Consider the following 16,074-nt stretch of genomic DNA (forward strand, 5'->3'; position numbering starts at 1 on the left):
CTATACACCAGTCAGCCACATTTTGGTGGTGTCTGCTCTGGCTTCCTAAATGATCTGTAGATACATATGCAGCCCTATAAACAATACACTGCAATTTAAGTGATTAAGTCTGCTAAAATGTTTTAATTTGTGTCAACTGAGTATTTTTATGAAATGTACGTGTCAGATGTTGATTGCATGGGAATGGATTTGAGCTAACCTATACTCTGTCTTAGTGCAAGCAGTGAGCAATTTGAAAACCTATCACACACTGCTGCCATTTCAACCTGCCTCCATTGTTGTCTAGAAAAAGATGAAAACACAAAAGTTTTCATCCCCCTGTCCATTGCAATGCTTTGCCTTATGGCAGACACGTCGACTCTGCTTGGAATAAATATACTATGTCATAGTGTTACCAGGAAATATAAAAATGGGCAGAAACGTACAGTATGAACTGGAATCAATGACAAATGCTAATGCAAAAAACTAAATATACAAATATATTCAATGGTAGGCAAACATGACATTGCTTCAGCACATACAGAGGACAACTCATAGACAATTGAGCAGACCATGACATCCTTAGAAATTCAGACCTGACCTACTTTAAATTCCCTTTATGGTGAGGGTGGGCAGTCAAATGCAAACCCACCAATAGACACCCAAACAATCAGACAGATCTTAAAAAATGCAATTCAGAAAGAGGTAAAATGGAGAGATGGGAAAAGAACAGAGGGAAATCCAAAAGAGAAAGCGCTACAAACAGGGAGGAGCTCACTGCTTTGTATTTTCATCATTGTTAAACACTGAGGCAGCGGCAGCGGACTGTTACTTACCCCCTTTACATTAACGTTAGGTTAAAAAAAAACTTTATGGAGTTTGTCAACATCGTTTCCGTTTCAAAACTCATTAAGAATGGACCGAACCAAGCCAAAAATAACAGCAAGCCATAATTTTGCTGGTGTGTGCATACAAGTTTTAAACACAAGTCAACCACATTATAGTGCATGGGCTCTGTGACTTGTGTTTACATATGTGCAGCCCCATACACAGCAAATTATGATGCCCTGTGTGTTATGACACCTGTCAGTAATCGTTTCTACCAGTTACAAACCTTGACCATTTGATGCAGGGTGTGCCCCAAAACAGTTGGTGTTTGAAGAGGATGTGTACACAAAGTATGAAATGCTATTAAAACAACACTTTATTTGACCAGGATGTTTATTAATAGATCACTTGTCAATGATGCTCAGCATCAAAGTATAAAAGCTTGGCTCTTTATGCACACATGCAGGTCATTGCTTTTTCCAGAGTACATGAGAGCCTCCAGGTAGGTCTTTTCTTTTCTTTTCTGCCACATAACATTTTTGTCAGTAAAAAAATAAATAAAATGTAACAAAAAACTGTGATTAGTTTACCTTTCAGGCAGGTAATATAAATAACAAAAATATCTGCAAAATAAGTGGCGTTAAAGTGGAGTTAATATTAGTTTGGATGGCTTGTTTTATAGAGGGTAGGTTCAGTGATAATTTCATGTCCAAAAACTAAGCCTAACTCAAGGGTGTAGTTCACCTATGCACAGTAGGGATATGTCCCTACCAATATTTTTGAACTTTAGGAATGTCACTCTTATTATTTGAGGAAAGGAATCTTTTCTGTTAAATGAGGGGAAAAATGTTTTAAGTGACGATGATCTACAGTATACTCAAAATTATCTGCTTTTGTTCTGTTTTGAACCTACTACAACTAGGCTATGGCTTTGTGAATAAGTCGATTATTTCATCCGTAACATGACTTAGGCATTTTTCAAGTTTAGGCAGGTGTTAAGGCTGAAACAAAAATATTGTAGATTGACGCAGTTTGGACAGAAAGTGTAGGCCAACCTAGGCATCCTTGGTAAACTGATTGTAGGAGCCTGAATGCAGTTTATGTTTGGTTGATTACACCAATTTAAGTTAATAGATAAACTGTAATTTACATAATTTACAATTTATGTATTAAATGTATGTCTATTAAATCTATGTAAATTGTGTTTGGTTGACTTCAAAATGCTTTATATCAGAAAGACACTATGATTGCTATTTTTGACTTAATAAGTACTTCTATGCAGATAGACTCGAGGGAGGGAAATCAGGTGACAAGTGACAAAAAAAACGTTTTTTGAGATTAGAGGACAGTGGAGCCACACAGTTTTTTGACCTCTCTCTTTTCATCTCTCTTTTTTCTTTTTTTGGTGTTTCACTCCAATGATGTTCTGTTGAGAATTCTGGATGTTGAAGACTGTTATGTACAAATTATATGTGTCTAAGTAAACATGTACATTTCATTGAGTGGTCCTGTGGATTTGTGGATGTGGAAAAAGTGACACGAGAGCATCAAGCTAAGGCTTCCGTTTGGAAACCTACACTGATATGCTGCTATATTTAGCACCAAAATAAAATTAATGTGAAAAATAGATGAAAAGAGAGGAAGTAATTACCCCCATGATGCTACATTTTCAACTGTCTACAGTCATAAACTGATGTCTCTCATTCAAAAGTTGATTTACCTTTAAATGTCATCTGACATTTCATCTGGAGAAAAAGCAAAAAGCCAAGTCAGTTTTACAGTTTGCATGAAAAGATACATTCAATCAGGAGGTAAAATAATAAAGACTGCATATAAAACTTTAAACTATAAACTATATATAAAATTGATTCACAAGACGAAAAATGCATACATGCCTCATTACCTGAAGGTTTAATAACACTATGTCTGTGTGGAATAGAGTGAACTTTCAGCTCAGGATGATTTCCCCAGCTGTGCTCTTGGTCTGGTCGGCTCTTCCAGTACAGATAAGCAGCTCCTTGGGTGAGATTATTCTTTTAATTGGCTCAGTCAAACTTTTCATGTCCCTGATGATGTGTTTAAATCAAAAAGCAGGAGTGGGAATATGCTTGCAAGACAACACATAAATCTCCTGTAATGTCTTGTGTTTTTCAATCATTAAAAACGTATACAACTTTTTCCAGACACCAATATTGCTAAAGGTGGAAAAGTGACTCAGTCTTCACTATATGGGGATGCTGTCCCTCAAAGGGCCATTGATGGAAACCGTGCTAGCAACTGGGGAGAGGGTTCCTGTAGTCACACACAAAATGATCTGAATCCATGGTGGAGACTGGACCTCCTGCAGACGTTCAAAATCAAAACTGTCACCATCACCAACAGAAAAGACTGCTGCCCTGAAAGGCTCAATGGAGCTGAGATCCGCATCGGAAATTCCCTCAATGACAACGGCAACGCTAACCCCAGGTACCAGCACCGCTTGTCTTTTTTAACTTTTGAAAACTTAAATTGTGTCAGATAGAGAAAATGTGTATAATTTCAAAATACAAACTAATATTTTTCATTCTAAAAACCTCACTAGTACCTGATTATACATACAACATTAACCTCTATGCAGAGTACCTCTAAGTTAACTTTGGTGTTCTCATGATGTTCTTTATCCTCAGATGTGCTGTGATTTCCTCCATTGAAGCTGGAACCTCGAAATCATTTGATTGTAATGAAATGGAGGGACAATATGTAAACATTGTGATTCCTGGAACACAAGAATATCTGACACTGTGTGAGGTAGAAGTTACTGGTCAACCCTCAAGTAACACTGGTCCAACTGGTGAGTTGTATTTAAAGTGTCCAGTAGTTGACATTCAAGAGATAGTGCTAGAAAATGTTGAGTCCAACTCCTCAACTAAACATTTCTCAGTGCATTTATTTAGATTGGGACAATGTTTCTGTGACTTTGTCAAACTATCATTACCAACATATTTTACAATTTTTTCCAGACACCAATATTGCTAAAGGTGGTAAAGTGACTCAGTCTTCACTGTTTGGGGATGCTGTCCCTCAAAGGGCCATTGATGGAAACCGTGCTAGCAACTGGGGAGAGGGTTCCTGTAGTCACACACAAAATGATCTGAATCCATGGTGGAGACTGGACCTCCTCCAGACATTCAAAATCAAAACTGTCACCATCACCAACAGAAAAGACTGCTGCCCTGAAAGGCTCAGTGGAGCTGAGATCCGCATCGGAAATTCCCTCAATGACAACGGCAACGCTAACCCCAGGTAACAGCACCTCCTGTCTTTTTTTATGTTTGAAAACTTAAACTCGTTTCAGATAGAGAAAATGTGTATAATTTCAAAATACAAACTAATATTTTTCATTCTAAAAACCTTACTAGTATCTGATAATACATACAACATTAACTTCTATGCAGAGTACCTCTAAGTTAACTTTGGTGTTCTCATGATGCTTTTATCCTCAGATGTGGTGTGATTTCCTCCATTGAAGCTGGGACCTCAAAATCATTTGATTGTAATGAAATGGAGGGACAATATGTAAACATTGTGATTCCTGGAAGACAAGAATATCTGACACTGTGTGAGGTGGAGGTTACTGGTCAACCTTCAAGTAACACTGGGCCAACTTGTGAGTTGTAAATAAAGTTTCCAGTGGTTGACATTCAAGAGATAGTCCTAGAAAATTTTGAGTCCAACTCACCAACTGCCAATTTCTCAGTGCATTTATTTAGATTGGGACAATATTTCTGTGACTTTGTCAAACTATCATTACTGATACATTTTACAACTTTTTCCAGACACCAATATTGCTAAAGGTGGTAAAGTGACTCAATCTTCACTATATGGGGATGCTGTCCCTCAAAGGGCCATTGATGGAAACCGTGCTAGCAACTGGGGAGAGGGTTCCTGTAGTCACACACAAAATGATCTGAATCCATGGTGGAGACTGGACCTCCTGCTGACGTTCAAAATCAAAACTGTCACCATCACCAACAGAAAAGACTGCTGCCCTGAAAGGCTCAGTGGAGCTGAGATCCGCATCGGAAATTCCCTCAATGACAACGGCAACGCTAACCCCAGGTACCAGCACCGCCTGTCTTTTTTTATGTTTGAAAACTTAAACTCGTTTCAGATAGAGAAAATGTGTATAATTTCAAAATACAAACTAATATTTTTCATTCTAAAAACCTCACTAGTATCTAATTATACATACAACATTAACCTCTATGCAGAGTACCTCTAAGTTAACTTTGGTGTTCTCATGATGTTCTTTATCCTCAGATGTGCTGTGATTTCCTCCATTGAAGCTGGGACCTCAAAATCATTTGATTGTAATGGAATGGAGGGACAATATGTAAACATTGTGATTCCTGGAAGACAAGAATATCTGACACTGTGTGAGGTGGAGGTTACTGGTCAACCTTCAAGTAACACTGTTCCAACTGGTGAGTTGTATTTAAAGTGTCCAGTAGTTGACATTCAAGAGATAGTCTGTAATTATTATTAGAATTATTAATAAAGCTTATCTTCTCACCAAACCCCCTCTCGCCTTGTTGTTTTTGGGTCCACCCTAAATACCACACCTTGACAGTGACTTTGTCAAACTATCATTACTAACACATTTTACAATTTTTTCCAGACACCAATATTGCTAAAGGTGGTAAAGTGACTCAGTCTTCACTGTTTGGGGATGCTGTCCCTCAAAGGGCCATTGATGGAAACCGTGCTAGCAACTGGGGAGAGGGTTCCTGTAGTCACACACAAAATGATCTGAATCCATGGTGGAGACTGGACCTCCTGCAGACGTTCAAAATCAAAACTGTCACCATCACCAACAGAAAAGATTGCTGCCCTGAAAGGCTCAATGGAGCTGAGATCCGCATCGGAAATTCCCTCACTGTCAATGGCAACGCTAATCCAGTGTAAGAATGCCATTTTTATATTTATATTTTTATATCACTTTTTAATTTATGACATTGTTTTGTTAATTACCAGTCTGCTGGATCACAATTTTTAACCTATATTTTTTTTTTTACAGTAGCATTGTACAGTAAGTTTCCAGTTAGAATTAGTCTTAATTCTGTCTTCTTTTCCCTTTTTTTTAGATGCACTGTGATCTCATCTATCCCGGCTGGGACCTCCCAAAGCTTTGACTGTAATGGAATGAAAGGCCAATACATAAACATCGTGATTCCTGGAAAACAACAATACCTGACACTCTGTGAGGTAGAAGTATTTGGCACAGAATCAAATGATTCCCAGGAAATTGTTTGTGGCTGAGTGTAAAACATTTCCCCATACTCATGTCCAGATTTGTGTAAAGCATATTTACCCACAGTTTTTTTGCTTTCCTTTAACAGAATATCTGTACTTGTTGAACAGTTGCTCAGTCCATTTTAGACTAATAACTAATGCATATTAGTCAATGTCAAATTTGTCCTTATTTGGCCATGGTACATAAATAATATAATCTTCATTTCACAGGATGACTTTTTATGTAACAGTGTACTACAATACAGTGTAACATACAGTAATCAAGGAATTTTTAAAATGCAAATAAATTCTGATCCCTGGTTTTACTGTTTGAAGCATTAATTTTGATTCAATCTTCATTTGGTACCAATACATTGCAGCATCTGTTGTCACTGTTGTTACAGATGATGAAAACCTTTCACAGCATCACAATCATGCCTGGAAAACAACCCGTTCTAGTTTACTGATGAGAAAGTTGATTTGAGTATACCAACCACAGTTATCTGCCATTTAATGACATAATGTAAAAGCAATTCACATTTTCTTGTGTTCGAATTCTCAGCAGTCTTGTAGTTGGTGAACTGTTGTGGTAGGCCTTCTTTAATTTTATATGAACGGCTCCTCTCTTAAAAATAAATCAGAGTAGCCCCAGACCCAAACCCTTAACCTAAACCCCACAGTATGAGAAACAATTTAATAATGGATACAATAAATAGGTAAGTTCCTTATTAAATCTAAATGTGGCGGTGTTTTGAATATTACATAACTAAAAAGTCAAGTATGTATCAAGTGAAATTCAAAGTTTTGTGTTTTTGGTTTTGGTTTCTTTACTTAAAGCATAATTGTACTATTTGCAGTTTTTCACCAATAAATGATTTATTCCAAATGATATTTATTCAAAAGTAATGATTTAATCATGTTGTTTCAAACCAGCTACACTCTTGTGTAAAATGTATTAATATTTCTTTGTAAATATTACTTCACCCTAATCTCAGTTATTATAATGCTTATCGCGTTGATCTGACTAATATTTACAATTAACGTGCCCTGATCTGGTTGTTAGTTTTTTTGTGATAATGCAAGTAACATTTGTAGTTGAAAGAAGTTACATACTGTAACTTTCAGTTACAATCCTATGCGACAGTTTCTTCCCTTAGATGATACTTTACTTAGTGAGGCATTATCACTTTTTAGTAGAAAAGAGTTACATATTGTAGCTTAAGATAAAATCCTGGGCAACAATTAGTTACACTACATCACCGATTCAACACGAGGTGTCTAGAGTGTGAATAGTTGTGTATGTGGCCTGAGTAACATTGGATTAGATACATTAATATTAACTGCTCTTAGGCTACACACACACACAATCAAAAAGGTAAACTTCTTCAACTATAAGCTACTGTACAAGTAAAGCTTAACTCGTTTGTGTCTTGAAATTTGAACTTTATCTACTCTCACTCGCTTCCTCTGCAGACGTCGCTCTCGAATTGTTTACAATTTGTGCCATTCACAAAGAAAAAAAAGGTTTCTGCTTAATTTGCAGCTTTGTGCTTTAAAAACTAAAGTTTTTTAAATTGCACTATTAATTGTGTATCTCTGTTATGAGCTAGTTATTGCGTACTGATTTATTAACATATGATTTCAGATTTTAGTCCAGGAACTACCATAACAATTTATTAGTTACTATCTGTTCCACATTGCCTACTTGTTTGTTTGTGCACTGTATTGTAACATTTTAGTGCAATTACTATCTTTACTGGGGACACAACAGTAAACTTTTCACCCTGTATAGCTGTATACACTTTGTGTTTGGCACAGATACAAATATTGTTCTGCATTATGATGATTTTTATACTATTGCTGTTTAATTATATTGTGTTTTCTGCTGAGCCTGGATCAAATTGAATTCCTTGCATTTGCTAATTAGCCAATAAATCTAATGCTGATTTTGTGTAGAGACTGACTAAGTCTAGTTTCTCCCTAAGGGATGGAAGCAGCACTGGTTACCACTGCACAGTGAGCTGAGCATGATGTTGCATTGTGCGAGGTGAAAAGGTCAGAACTTACACTCACTGGCCACTTCATTAGGAACACCTGTACAATCTAACGGAATCCAATTCAGCAGCTCTGCCATGAATTCAACTTTTACAGTGTTATAATTTCTCTGGTTTTTAAGTTGAAACTGTCAAAAAGGGGATAATTCTACTGTCTGTTTATTATTGAGAAGTTCATTATAAGAAGAGGAGGTTCCAAAGTTTTGGCCTCCTCATTCATTTTAAATAGGGTGGCCAAAACTTGCCCATTTTACTTCACATCCCTGTTGAAAAGTAGCAGGGGCACTCCCCTACTGCGTTGCTTCCAATTTACTTTGTACTGTATGTAGTTGCCCTGTCATAAACTTCATCCAGGTGCAATACTTAACAGGCACGAGGTGTGCCCTAAAAAGATAACATAACCGTATCAGCAACTTTGTATTTGAAGAAGGTGTGTATAAAAAATATCCAAAGCTGTAAAAGCGACTATCTGATCAGGATGTCCATTAATCAAATGTTTGTCAACCATGCTCTATAAAAGAATATATATAAAAGAACTCCTCACTATTCACACATGCAGCTTCTTCTGGAGTACTCGAAAGCATCAAGGTAGGTTTTCTTATTAATCTGCATATTAATTTTCTTTAGTTTTCCCCTAACTTATTGACTTACGTTACAAAAATAACAAAATACACATATAGAAAGTAATCAAGGTCCCTAAAGTTAGATTTTTGAAATATTTTTCTATGTGAGAGCAATCATTTATTTTTGTGAAAAGCATCAGGTGGTCATAAACAATGATTTAAACAAAAATTAGACTTAATCTGAGGGGACATTATAAGAAGTAAAAAAAGTTCTATTCCCAGCAATTATACTAAAAACTACTACTAAACTACTACTATTATTTAAGTGTGTACATGAATAAGTAAGTATTTAGTATATCCGATTATGCAGTAGATCTGTAGTAGATGATTGATATTTTAAATACTTCTTTAACAGTTACACAGTTACAACATGAAAACGGCATATTTATATGCTGGTATTCCAAACACTCAAATTTGGGCAATTGAGAAAAAAAGGAACAAGAAGAAAATTTATACATTTAGTAAATTAAATTACATGGGCAAGAAATTTTTAACTTTCAGTATAAGACATGACTGCTTCCTATATAACTATATAGCTATATATATAGCTATTACTTTTATACAGATATGCTGGTGAATAAAACGTATCCTGATATAGATCACAGCTTTGACACAGCCTAGTCCAGTGTTTGGAATTGTTGGTGATTTGAGAGTGGGTGATGGAGAGTTGGTGCATTACAAAAAAAAAAAATTCCAGTTTCCAATCTGTCTTATTCTTTTGAATGATTATTTTCTGGATCAAATTAAAAACTACTGTTATTAATTCAATTTCCTCAAAGGGCTAAAACTAAATCAAAGCCATTAACACTGATGCAGTGCAAGATAAGTATAGAGAAACAGTTATATATAGACATGGACTATGTATAGCATGTACATCGCATTTTATGTGATCTTTAGTTACAATGTATGTGCACATTTGCATGTATATTTAAATATAAGATGTTTTGATGCCAACTGGAAAATATTCATACATATGTCATTGTCAGCAGGTTGACTCACATTTTATCAGTATTAAATGTGGTAACATTTCAGAACGGGATGATGTCTTCAGTTGTCGTCCTTGTCTGGTTGGCTCTTCTGATACAGATAAGCTGCTCCGCTGGTGAGATATTCTTTGAATTGAATCAAATTGTTGACATTTCTTCAAATAACCCCAGTTTATTGACCTACAAAAGAAGCAAACTAACCTTTTATGAATGCGTTTTTAAGCAGGACCCAAATGCAGGAGGCAGGACTGCAGTTTAAACAAAGGCACAGTTTATTAAAAAACACTCTTAGCAGCAGGCATGGGAAAACATTCCCTAACAAAACTAACAACTAAAAACACAAGAATACTCACTCAATTACAAACCTTAATTTAAAGTACCAACTGCACCAGTCCACAAAGGTATCAGGGGATCACATGAGAATCGGACATGATGAACAGCGAAACCAGTAAAGAATGACAACAGACAGGGAGCTTAAATAGAACTGGGGAAATTACTTAATACAAAACAAGTTTTTGAGTAATGTTCCCCCTTCAAACCACTCAAAGAATTAAAATTATTTCTGCTTGTTTAGTAAGCATTGCAGCATTATCTGATATTGTAATTCCAAAATGTCAACTCCCTGAAGTGCTAGGTGGGTTGTAAAGCAGGAACAGCAAGGTCTGGGCAGAACAGAGTGAACAGATTTTTACTTTCATCTTTAAGGACCATTCCACTTGTTTTTTCATATATTTAGTTGTAATTTAAATGGGTTTCAATATTATACAATGCCAAAAAGTCAGCAAAACACATGTGGAAGAAATTCCACAAAAACAATATTGTCTTTTCTCTTCTCCTGACTTTTGCAAGACTTTTCCAAAGCTTTAGCTTCAAGAGACATTCTCTCGACCCTCTCGACCCTCAAAATGTTCCAGAGAGAACACACACCTGCCAAGTGCACACGTGTAATGCAGTACCAACTGTCTATGATCCAAACAAAGTTTTGTGGAACTTCACTTCAGGGTATAATACTATCTGTAATTGCATATATGAATCAGGACACTAATACATATATCCACTTTGACTGTATTAGTCACATTCCTCAGGAAAAATCTATCAATGAAACAACTTCACAAACTGCTTGGTGAACAGAAAAAATTGATAAATACACATTAAACAGCAGAGAAATCTCACATGCGTAAATCCAAACAAAATCTAATCCAGTTTTTTGTTTTGTTTTTTTGAACAACAGAAATAAATAATAATAAAAACACAACTCAATTTTTCACTTCAAAGTGAAAAATGTTCTTCCACGTTAAATCAGTTGCAACAACTTGTAAATGACTAAGCCGCAGCAACAAACCCAAACATGACTGGTAAAAAATGCATTTCAGGTGAAATTTCATTAACTATGTTTTACAAAAACTTGGGTATTACAAAGTAATAACCAAGACATATGGTCATATAAGAACATCAATACTATAGACCAGCTACAAAAGTCTGTACTGTAATAATTCAGAAATGTATTTATTAATGTCTCTTTAAATGTTGCATTAAGCCACAGTCCAGACTCCTCATAACCATAATAAACAATTGTAATTTATTCAAAACAATTTAATTAGAGCGCCAAAACAAAAATCGCAATGATGTGTAATATGGCCTCTTTAAAAGGCAAAAAATATGAAATGTAACTATTTTCTTTGTTTAATTGTGTACTGTGACATTACAAAGATGAACACATGTAATGTTTCTATCAAGTATCAACTAATGCAACTATCGTTACCAACACATTTACTACTTTTTCCAGACACCAATATTGCTAAAGGTGGTAAAGTGACTCAGTCTTCACTGTTTGGGGATGCTGTCCCTCAAAGGGCCATTGATGGAAACCGTGCTAGTAACTGGGTAGAGGGTTCCTGTAGCCACACACAAAATGACTTGAATCCATGGTGGAGACTGGACCTCCTGCAGACGTTCAAAATCAAAACTGTCACCATCACCAACAGAAAAGACTGCTGCCCTGAAAGGCTCAATGGAGCTGAGATCCGCATCGGAAATTCCCTCACTGACAATGGCAACGCTAACCCCAGGTAGTGACATACATTTTAAAATAGGTTTGGACATTTTCAGTAACAGGTTAGTAGTACACATTGTATCTTAATGTAAACATGAAAATGTTTAATTGCAATATCACCATTATTACCTGATTGCAGCCAGTGCTAAAGTTCATGTATGGTGCCTGTTAGTTAATATTTAGTTATTACTTTTTTTTAATTTTCAGATGCGCTGCAATCTCATCTATTGAAGCTGGGGCCTCTAAAACCTTTAACTGTAATGAAATGGAGGGAAAATATGTAAACATTGTGATTCCTGGAAGACAAGAATATCTGACATTGTGTGAGGTGGAAGTTACTGGTCAACCTTCAAGTAACACTGGTCCAACTGGTGAGTTGTATTTAAAATGTCCAGTCGTTGACATTCAAGAGATAGTCCTAGACAATGTTAAGTCAAACTCACCAACTGCCCATTTCTCAGTGCATTTATTTAGATTGGGACAATGTTCTTTGACTTTGTCAAACTATCATTACTGACATATTTTACAACTTTTTCCAGACACCAATATTGCTAAAGGTGGAAAAGTGACTCAGTCTTCAGTGCATGGGGATGCTGTCCCTGAAAGAGCCATTGATGGAAACCGTGCTAGCAACTGGTTAGAGGGTTCCTGTACTCATACACAAAACGATATAAGTCCGTGGTGGAGACTGGATCTTCTGAAAAAGTATAATATCCACGCTGTCACCATCACCAACAGAAAAGATTGCTGCCCTGAAAGGCTCAATGGAGCTGAGATCCACATTGGAAATTCACTTATTGACAACGGCAACGCTAATCCAGTGTAAGTGTGCTTTATTGAGACTTAAATTACTATTTCTAATTGGTTAGAGTTGTAGTTTTGAACAGTGCCTCTGTTTTTCTTTAGATGTGCCGTGATCTCATCTATCCCAGCTGGGACCTCTCAAACCTTTGTGTGCAATGCAATGGAAGGCCAATACATAAACATTGTGATTCATGGAAAACAACAATACCTGACACTCTGTGAGGTAGAAGTATTTGGCACAGAATCAAATAATTCGCATGAAGATATCTGTGGCTGAGTCTCTTATAATACCAGTGTTTTTCTTTTCTTTTTTGGACCATGCTACAATATGTAATCTTTACAAAGTTTGATATAAGTCTGAATTTATGTAATCATGTTTGTTACATTGTAGTAGATAAGGTTCATATTCCAATCATATTCATTGTGATTTTACCAAACTCTATGTTTCTGCCTGTGGTGTCAGAGATTAGACAAAGAATCACCTTAAATGTTTTAGTTGAAGATAAATCAGGATTGCTGGTTCTACCATATTATTTGAAACAATTCTGACTAAAGCACCTGTTGCTGCTGTTTTTACAAATAAAAACCTTAAACCAACAGAATGACAATCACACCTGTGCAGATGTCTGTTTTAGATAGAACCTAACATGGATTACATATCCAACACCTCCCTTAATCAGTGATTTAAGCAGTTGGAGCACTTTGTTCTTGTGCTGCATGCCTTGCTGATTTGTGTACATTTACTCTGAAGATGTTCAGGTACAAAATAGAGTGTAGGCCAATGTAAAACACTATTGATCCAATGGATAGTTATTGCCTGAAAATGCAGTAAAACATATCTGACAAATAAAGCTTTGTGTCAGCTGTTTAGACAGCTATAAACTCGTTACATGATATCTTTTTCACATAATCTGGCTATCTTGAATGATGATCCCTCTATTATACAACGTCAAACACCCCGTGAGCAGTAATGGTGATTATTTTATCCACACTTTCTTACCGTGCAGTAAAAAACAAACAAAACAAATGATAGTAAATCATAAAAGTCCATTTAGTAATTTTAACTCGTATTTACCAGTTAGACTAGTCTGCCCTCTGCTTGTCTTCCAGTGCTCGTTTTCTTGATGCTGCTTCTCCTCCTTTGCAACTGACAGAGAGAAATCACATACTGTATGTGCAGAATTATTTTCATTAATTCATCATTTTTGCTATCTCTACTTTGTAGCATAAAATAGCAATCTGAAGGTAAACTGATTGGGTTACTGCGTATTTGTGTTACTGAGTGACTATGCATAGCTGTGTGTCTCCTCACAGCCCACTGGTGGTGCATAGGTGGTGGGCTGACTTGCAGTGTATTCAGCATATGTTATAATGTTTGGTTGATGTAACCTTCCATCATTTATCTCTGTTTGATCCTCTGGGTGAGGGATGAGACACCAGGGGAAATCTTCCACTAACCATCAGTGTTTAGCGCTTCACATAGCATTTAATCTGTGGCTAAGTCGACATCAACAGAATGTGTGTTTTCTGTAAACTGTTTGTCTCTTTGGTTGCGCATGTCGGGGCATGGTTTATTAAACTATTTTTTTCTTTTTTTATGTGATAACATGCATGTTTGTTTGTAGTTGTTGTTCATAGGCAGGGCCTGAGTGATAGACTGCTGTACTTGCAAAGCTGTTAAATTATATGTGGTAGTACAGTATGTGGATAACAAGGTGTTTCTCAGTTTTTTGCTTAAATTGGGGCATTGTTGCAGTGTTCAGTCAATTAAAAACAGTTTTGGGCACATTTTCTACAGCTCAGTACTTCACCATGCTCATTGTTTGACTCAGAAAGGGTAGAATATCATCAAGCTATCTTCACCTCCAACAAGCGCTATCATCTAGTCACATCTTGCCTAAAAAAATATTTTCGATTTATTCTGTCAAGGCCAGATGGTTGTTAAGTGCAATTTATATTTGTGCTGACGTTAGAATACGGTAAGTTTTATTACTGCAGAAGAGGTGGTCATCACATAAGTCATAAAAATGAGAACTAATCCAACACAGAGCTTACAAAGATTTTCCAGGAAACATGCCTTGAGGAATGCAGATTCCACAAACGAGGAGCACATGGCTGCACTAAAAGACAGCACAAATCTTTAAAGGCCTGTGAGATCCACCATCGCCAGCAACTTTTAACCCACTGCAGCTTATTACACATGGCAGAGATGTTCATAAAAGACAAAGACAACACAAAGAAGCGCAAAAAAATCTGTACCCTTAGCTCCTTGCTTCCAGACAACAAAGCTCATAAATCCAGCTGTACTGTGAGAATGTCAAAGATCTTTTGGGTGTAATGTGGTCAGAATTAGGGACAGTACAGATGGTGTGTAAAGGAATGTGCTAGATGAACTAAATGGTTGAAATAAAAATTTCCTTTACATCTGGGCAATACATCTAGCAACAACTATTGTTTTTATAGATCAAAGTGTCAGAAAATTGTTTGGATGGACTGACCCTACTACTTGGACTAAATGTTTATGGGTAAATCGGTGGATTTTAGTTTTTTGGTTTCCTATCCTTGAATTTGACGTTCCTATTATTCTTATAATTGGATCAACTTTGATATTTAACCAGACACAAAGTCTTGTTCAAAGTCGAGTTGAGGTTCACCTACAAGCACCCACTCTACAAGCAACGATTTTTGTTACACAAAAAACACACAGGGGAAACATGCACTCTCACAGACATACACATATTACCAAAGCCATAAGAGCAAGGTCAAGCATGACAGCAGGCAGATGAAAAGCCACTTAGGAGACCTGTCTATGGGTTTCTTCCTGTGACACCCCCAACCCCCTTTGAGAATTGTATGATCAAAGTGCCTATTGATAGAGAATAAACCATGAAGTCATTGTTTCTTGTCATGTCACGTGGAAGAAAAATGAATGGAATAAGTGATATGGTAGAGAAAAGTAGATTGTAATTGTGTAAAATTATAATCTATCACTGAATCACTGGAGAGTTTATCATGTTGAGTGTCTTTGGGGGATGTTCTTTCATTAAATTACCATGACCCAGCTTTAAAAGTATAAAGACACATCTGATGTCAATGCAGAAAGAATAAAAAATGGAGACTGGAAGAGGAAACAACATAACATAACTTAATAAACTGTGCAGTAAAGCATACAATGCGTGAAATACAACAGGGTGGAATAGCAATTTCCATATTAAGTTTGATTTAGAGAATAAAACAGATAACAAAACAGAATAAATTATGTTTGACCACAATTTACACCCATAAACCAACCTTCCGCCACACCCAAGGTACACAGTGCCTGAACAAACTACAGTTGCAAATGAATGCTTTATATCATCAGAGGTTAGAGGAGGGATTGGAGATTCTGTGTCAGTTCGATATTGTTGATTCTGCTCCACAGAGCAGGCCTATCACCTCCGAAAACACTGGAGACCCACTGGTTCAGTGCAGATTAT

At 36.4% G+C, this 16,074-nt stretch overlaps 2 protein-coding genes across 3 annotated transcripts; both read left to right on the plus strand.

The window, feature by feature from the left end:
• Positions 1-1,232: 1,232 nt before the first annotated feature.
• LOC137130892 (uncharacterized) lies at positions 1,233-6,964 on the plus strand. Its single transcript, XM_067511551.1, has 10 exons — positions 1,233-1,309; positions 2,747-2,829; positions 2,991-3,273; positions 3,474-3,637; positions 3,807-4,089; positions 4,290-4,453; positions 4,623-4,905; positions 5,107-5,270; positions 5,465-5,747; positions 5,931-6,964. Exons 1-10 carry the CDS (start codon positions 1,260-1,262, stop codon positions 6,103-6,105), a joined length of 1,932 nt encoding a protein of 643 aa, XP_067367652.1. The 5' UTR covers positions 1,233-1,259; the 3' UTR covers positions 6,106-6,964.
• Positions 6,965-8,630: 1,666 nt separating this feature from the next.
• Positions 8,631-13,200, plus strand: LOC137130893 (pentraxin fusion protein-like). 2 transcript variants are annotated; one of them, XM_067511554.1, is made up of 6 exons: positions 8,631-8,720; positions 9,788-9,857; positions 11,528-11,810; positions 12,002-12,165; positions 12,334-12,616; positions 12,701-13,200. In XM_067511554.1, the coding sequence occupies exons 2-6, from the start codon at positions 9,794-9,796 to the stop codon at positions 12,873-12,875; spliced, it is 969 nt and encodes a 322-aa protein (XP_067367655.1). In that variant the 5' UTR covers positions 8,631-8,720; positions 9,788-9,793; the 3' UTR covers positions 12,876-13,200. The 2 variants fall into 2 exon arrangements, with proteins under 2 accessions (XP_067367655.1, XP_067367654.1); XM_067511553.1 differs by having other exon boundaries at positions 8,671-8,720; positions 9,745-9,857.
• Positions 13,201-16,074: the final 2,874 nt, after the last annotated feature.

This window comes from Channa argus, chromosome 7 (assembly GCF_033026475.1).
Source record: "Channa argus isolate prfri chromosome 7, Channa argus male v1.0, whole genome shotgun sequence".
In the NCBI taxonomy this organism is placed as follows: Eukaryota; Metazoa; Chordata; class Actinopteri; order Anabantiformes; family Channidae; genus Channa; species Channa argus.

What these genes read in the sequence shown, in the direction of transcription:
- LOC137130892 (XM_067511551.1), top strand. Translation starts at nt 1,260, where the DNA reads ATGCACACATGCAGGTCATTGCTTTTTCCAGAGTACATGAGAGCCTCC. An exon ending in AAGTAACACTGGTCCAACTG is followed by an intron (nt 3,638 to 3,806) that starts GTGAGTTGTATT and finishes AATTTTTTCCAG; the next exon opens with ACACCAATATTGCTAAAGGT. An exon ending in AAGTAACACTGTTCCAACTG is followed by an intron (nt 5,271 to 5,464) that starts GTGAGTTGTATT and finishes AATTTTTTCCAG; the next exon opens with ACACCAATATTGCTAAAGGT.
- LOC137130893 (XM_067511553.1), top strand. Translation starts at nt 8,686, where the DNA reads ATGCAGCTTCTTCTGGAGTACTCGAAAGCATCAAG. An exon ending in ACAGATAAGCTGCTCCGCTG is followed by an intron (nt 9,858 to 11,527) that starts GTGAGATATTCT and finishes TACTTTTTCCAG; the next exon opens with ACACCAATATTGCTAAAGGT. An exon ending in AAGTAACACTGGTCCAACTG is followed by an intron (nt 12,166 to 12,333) that starts GTGAGTTGTATT and finishes AACTTTTTCCAG; the next exon opens with ACACCAATATTGCTAAAGGT.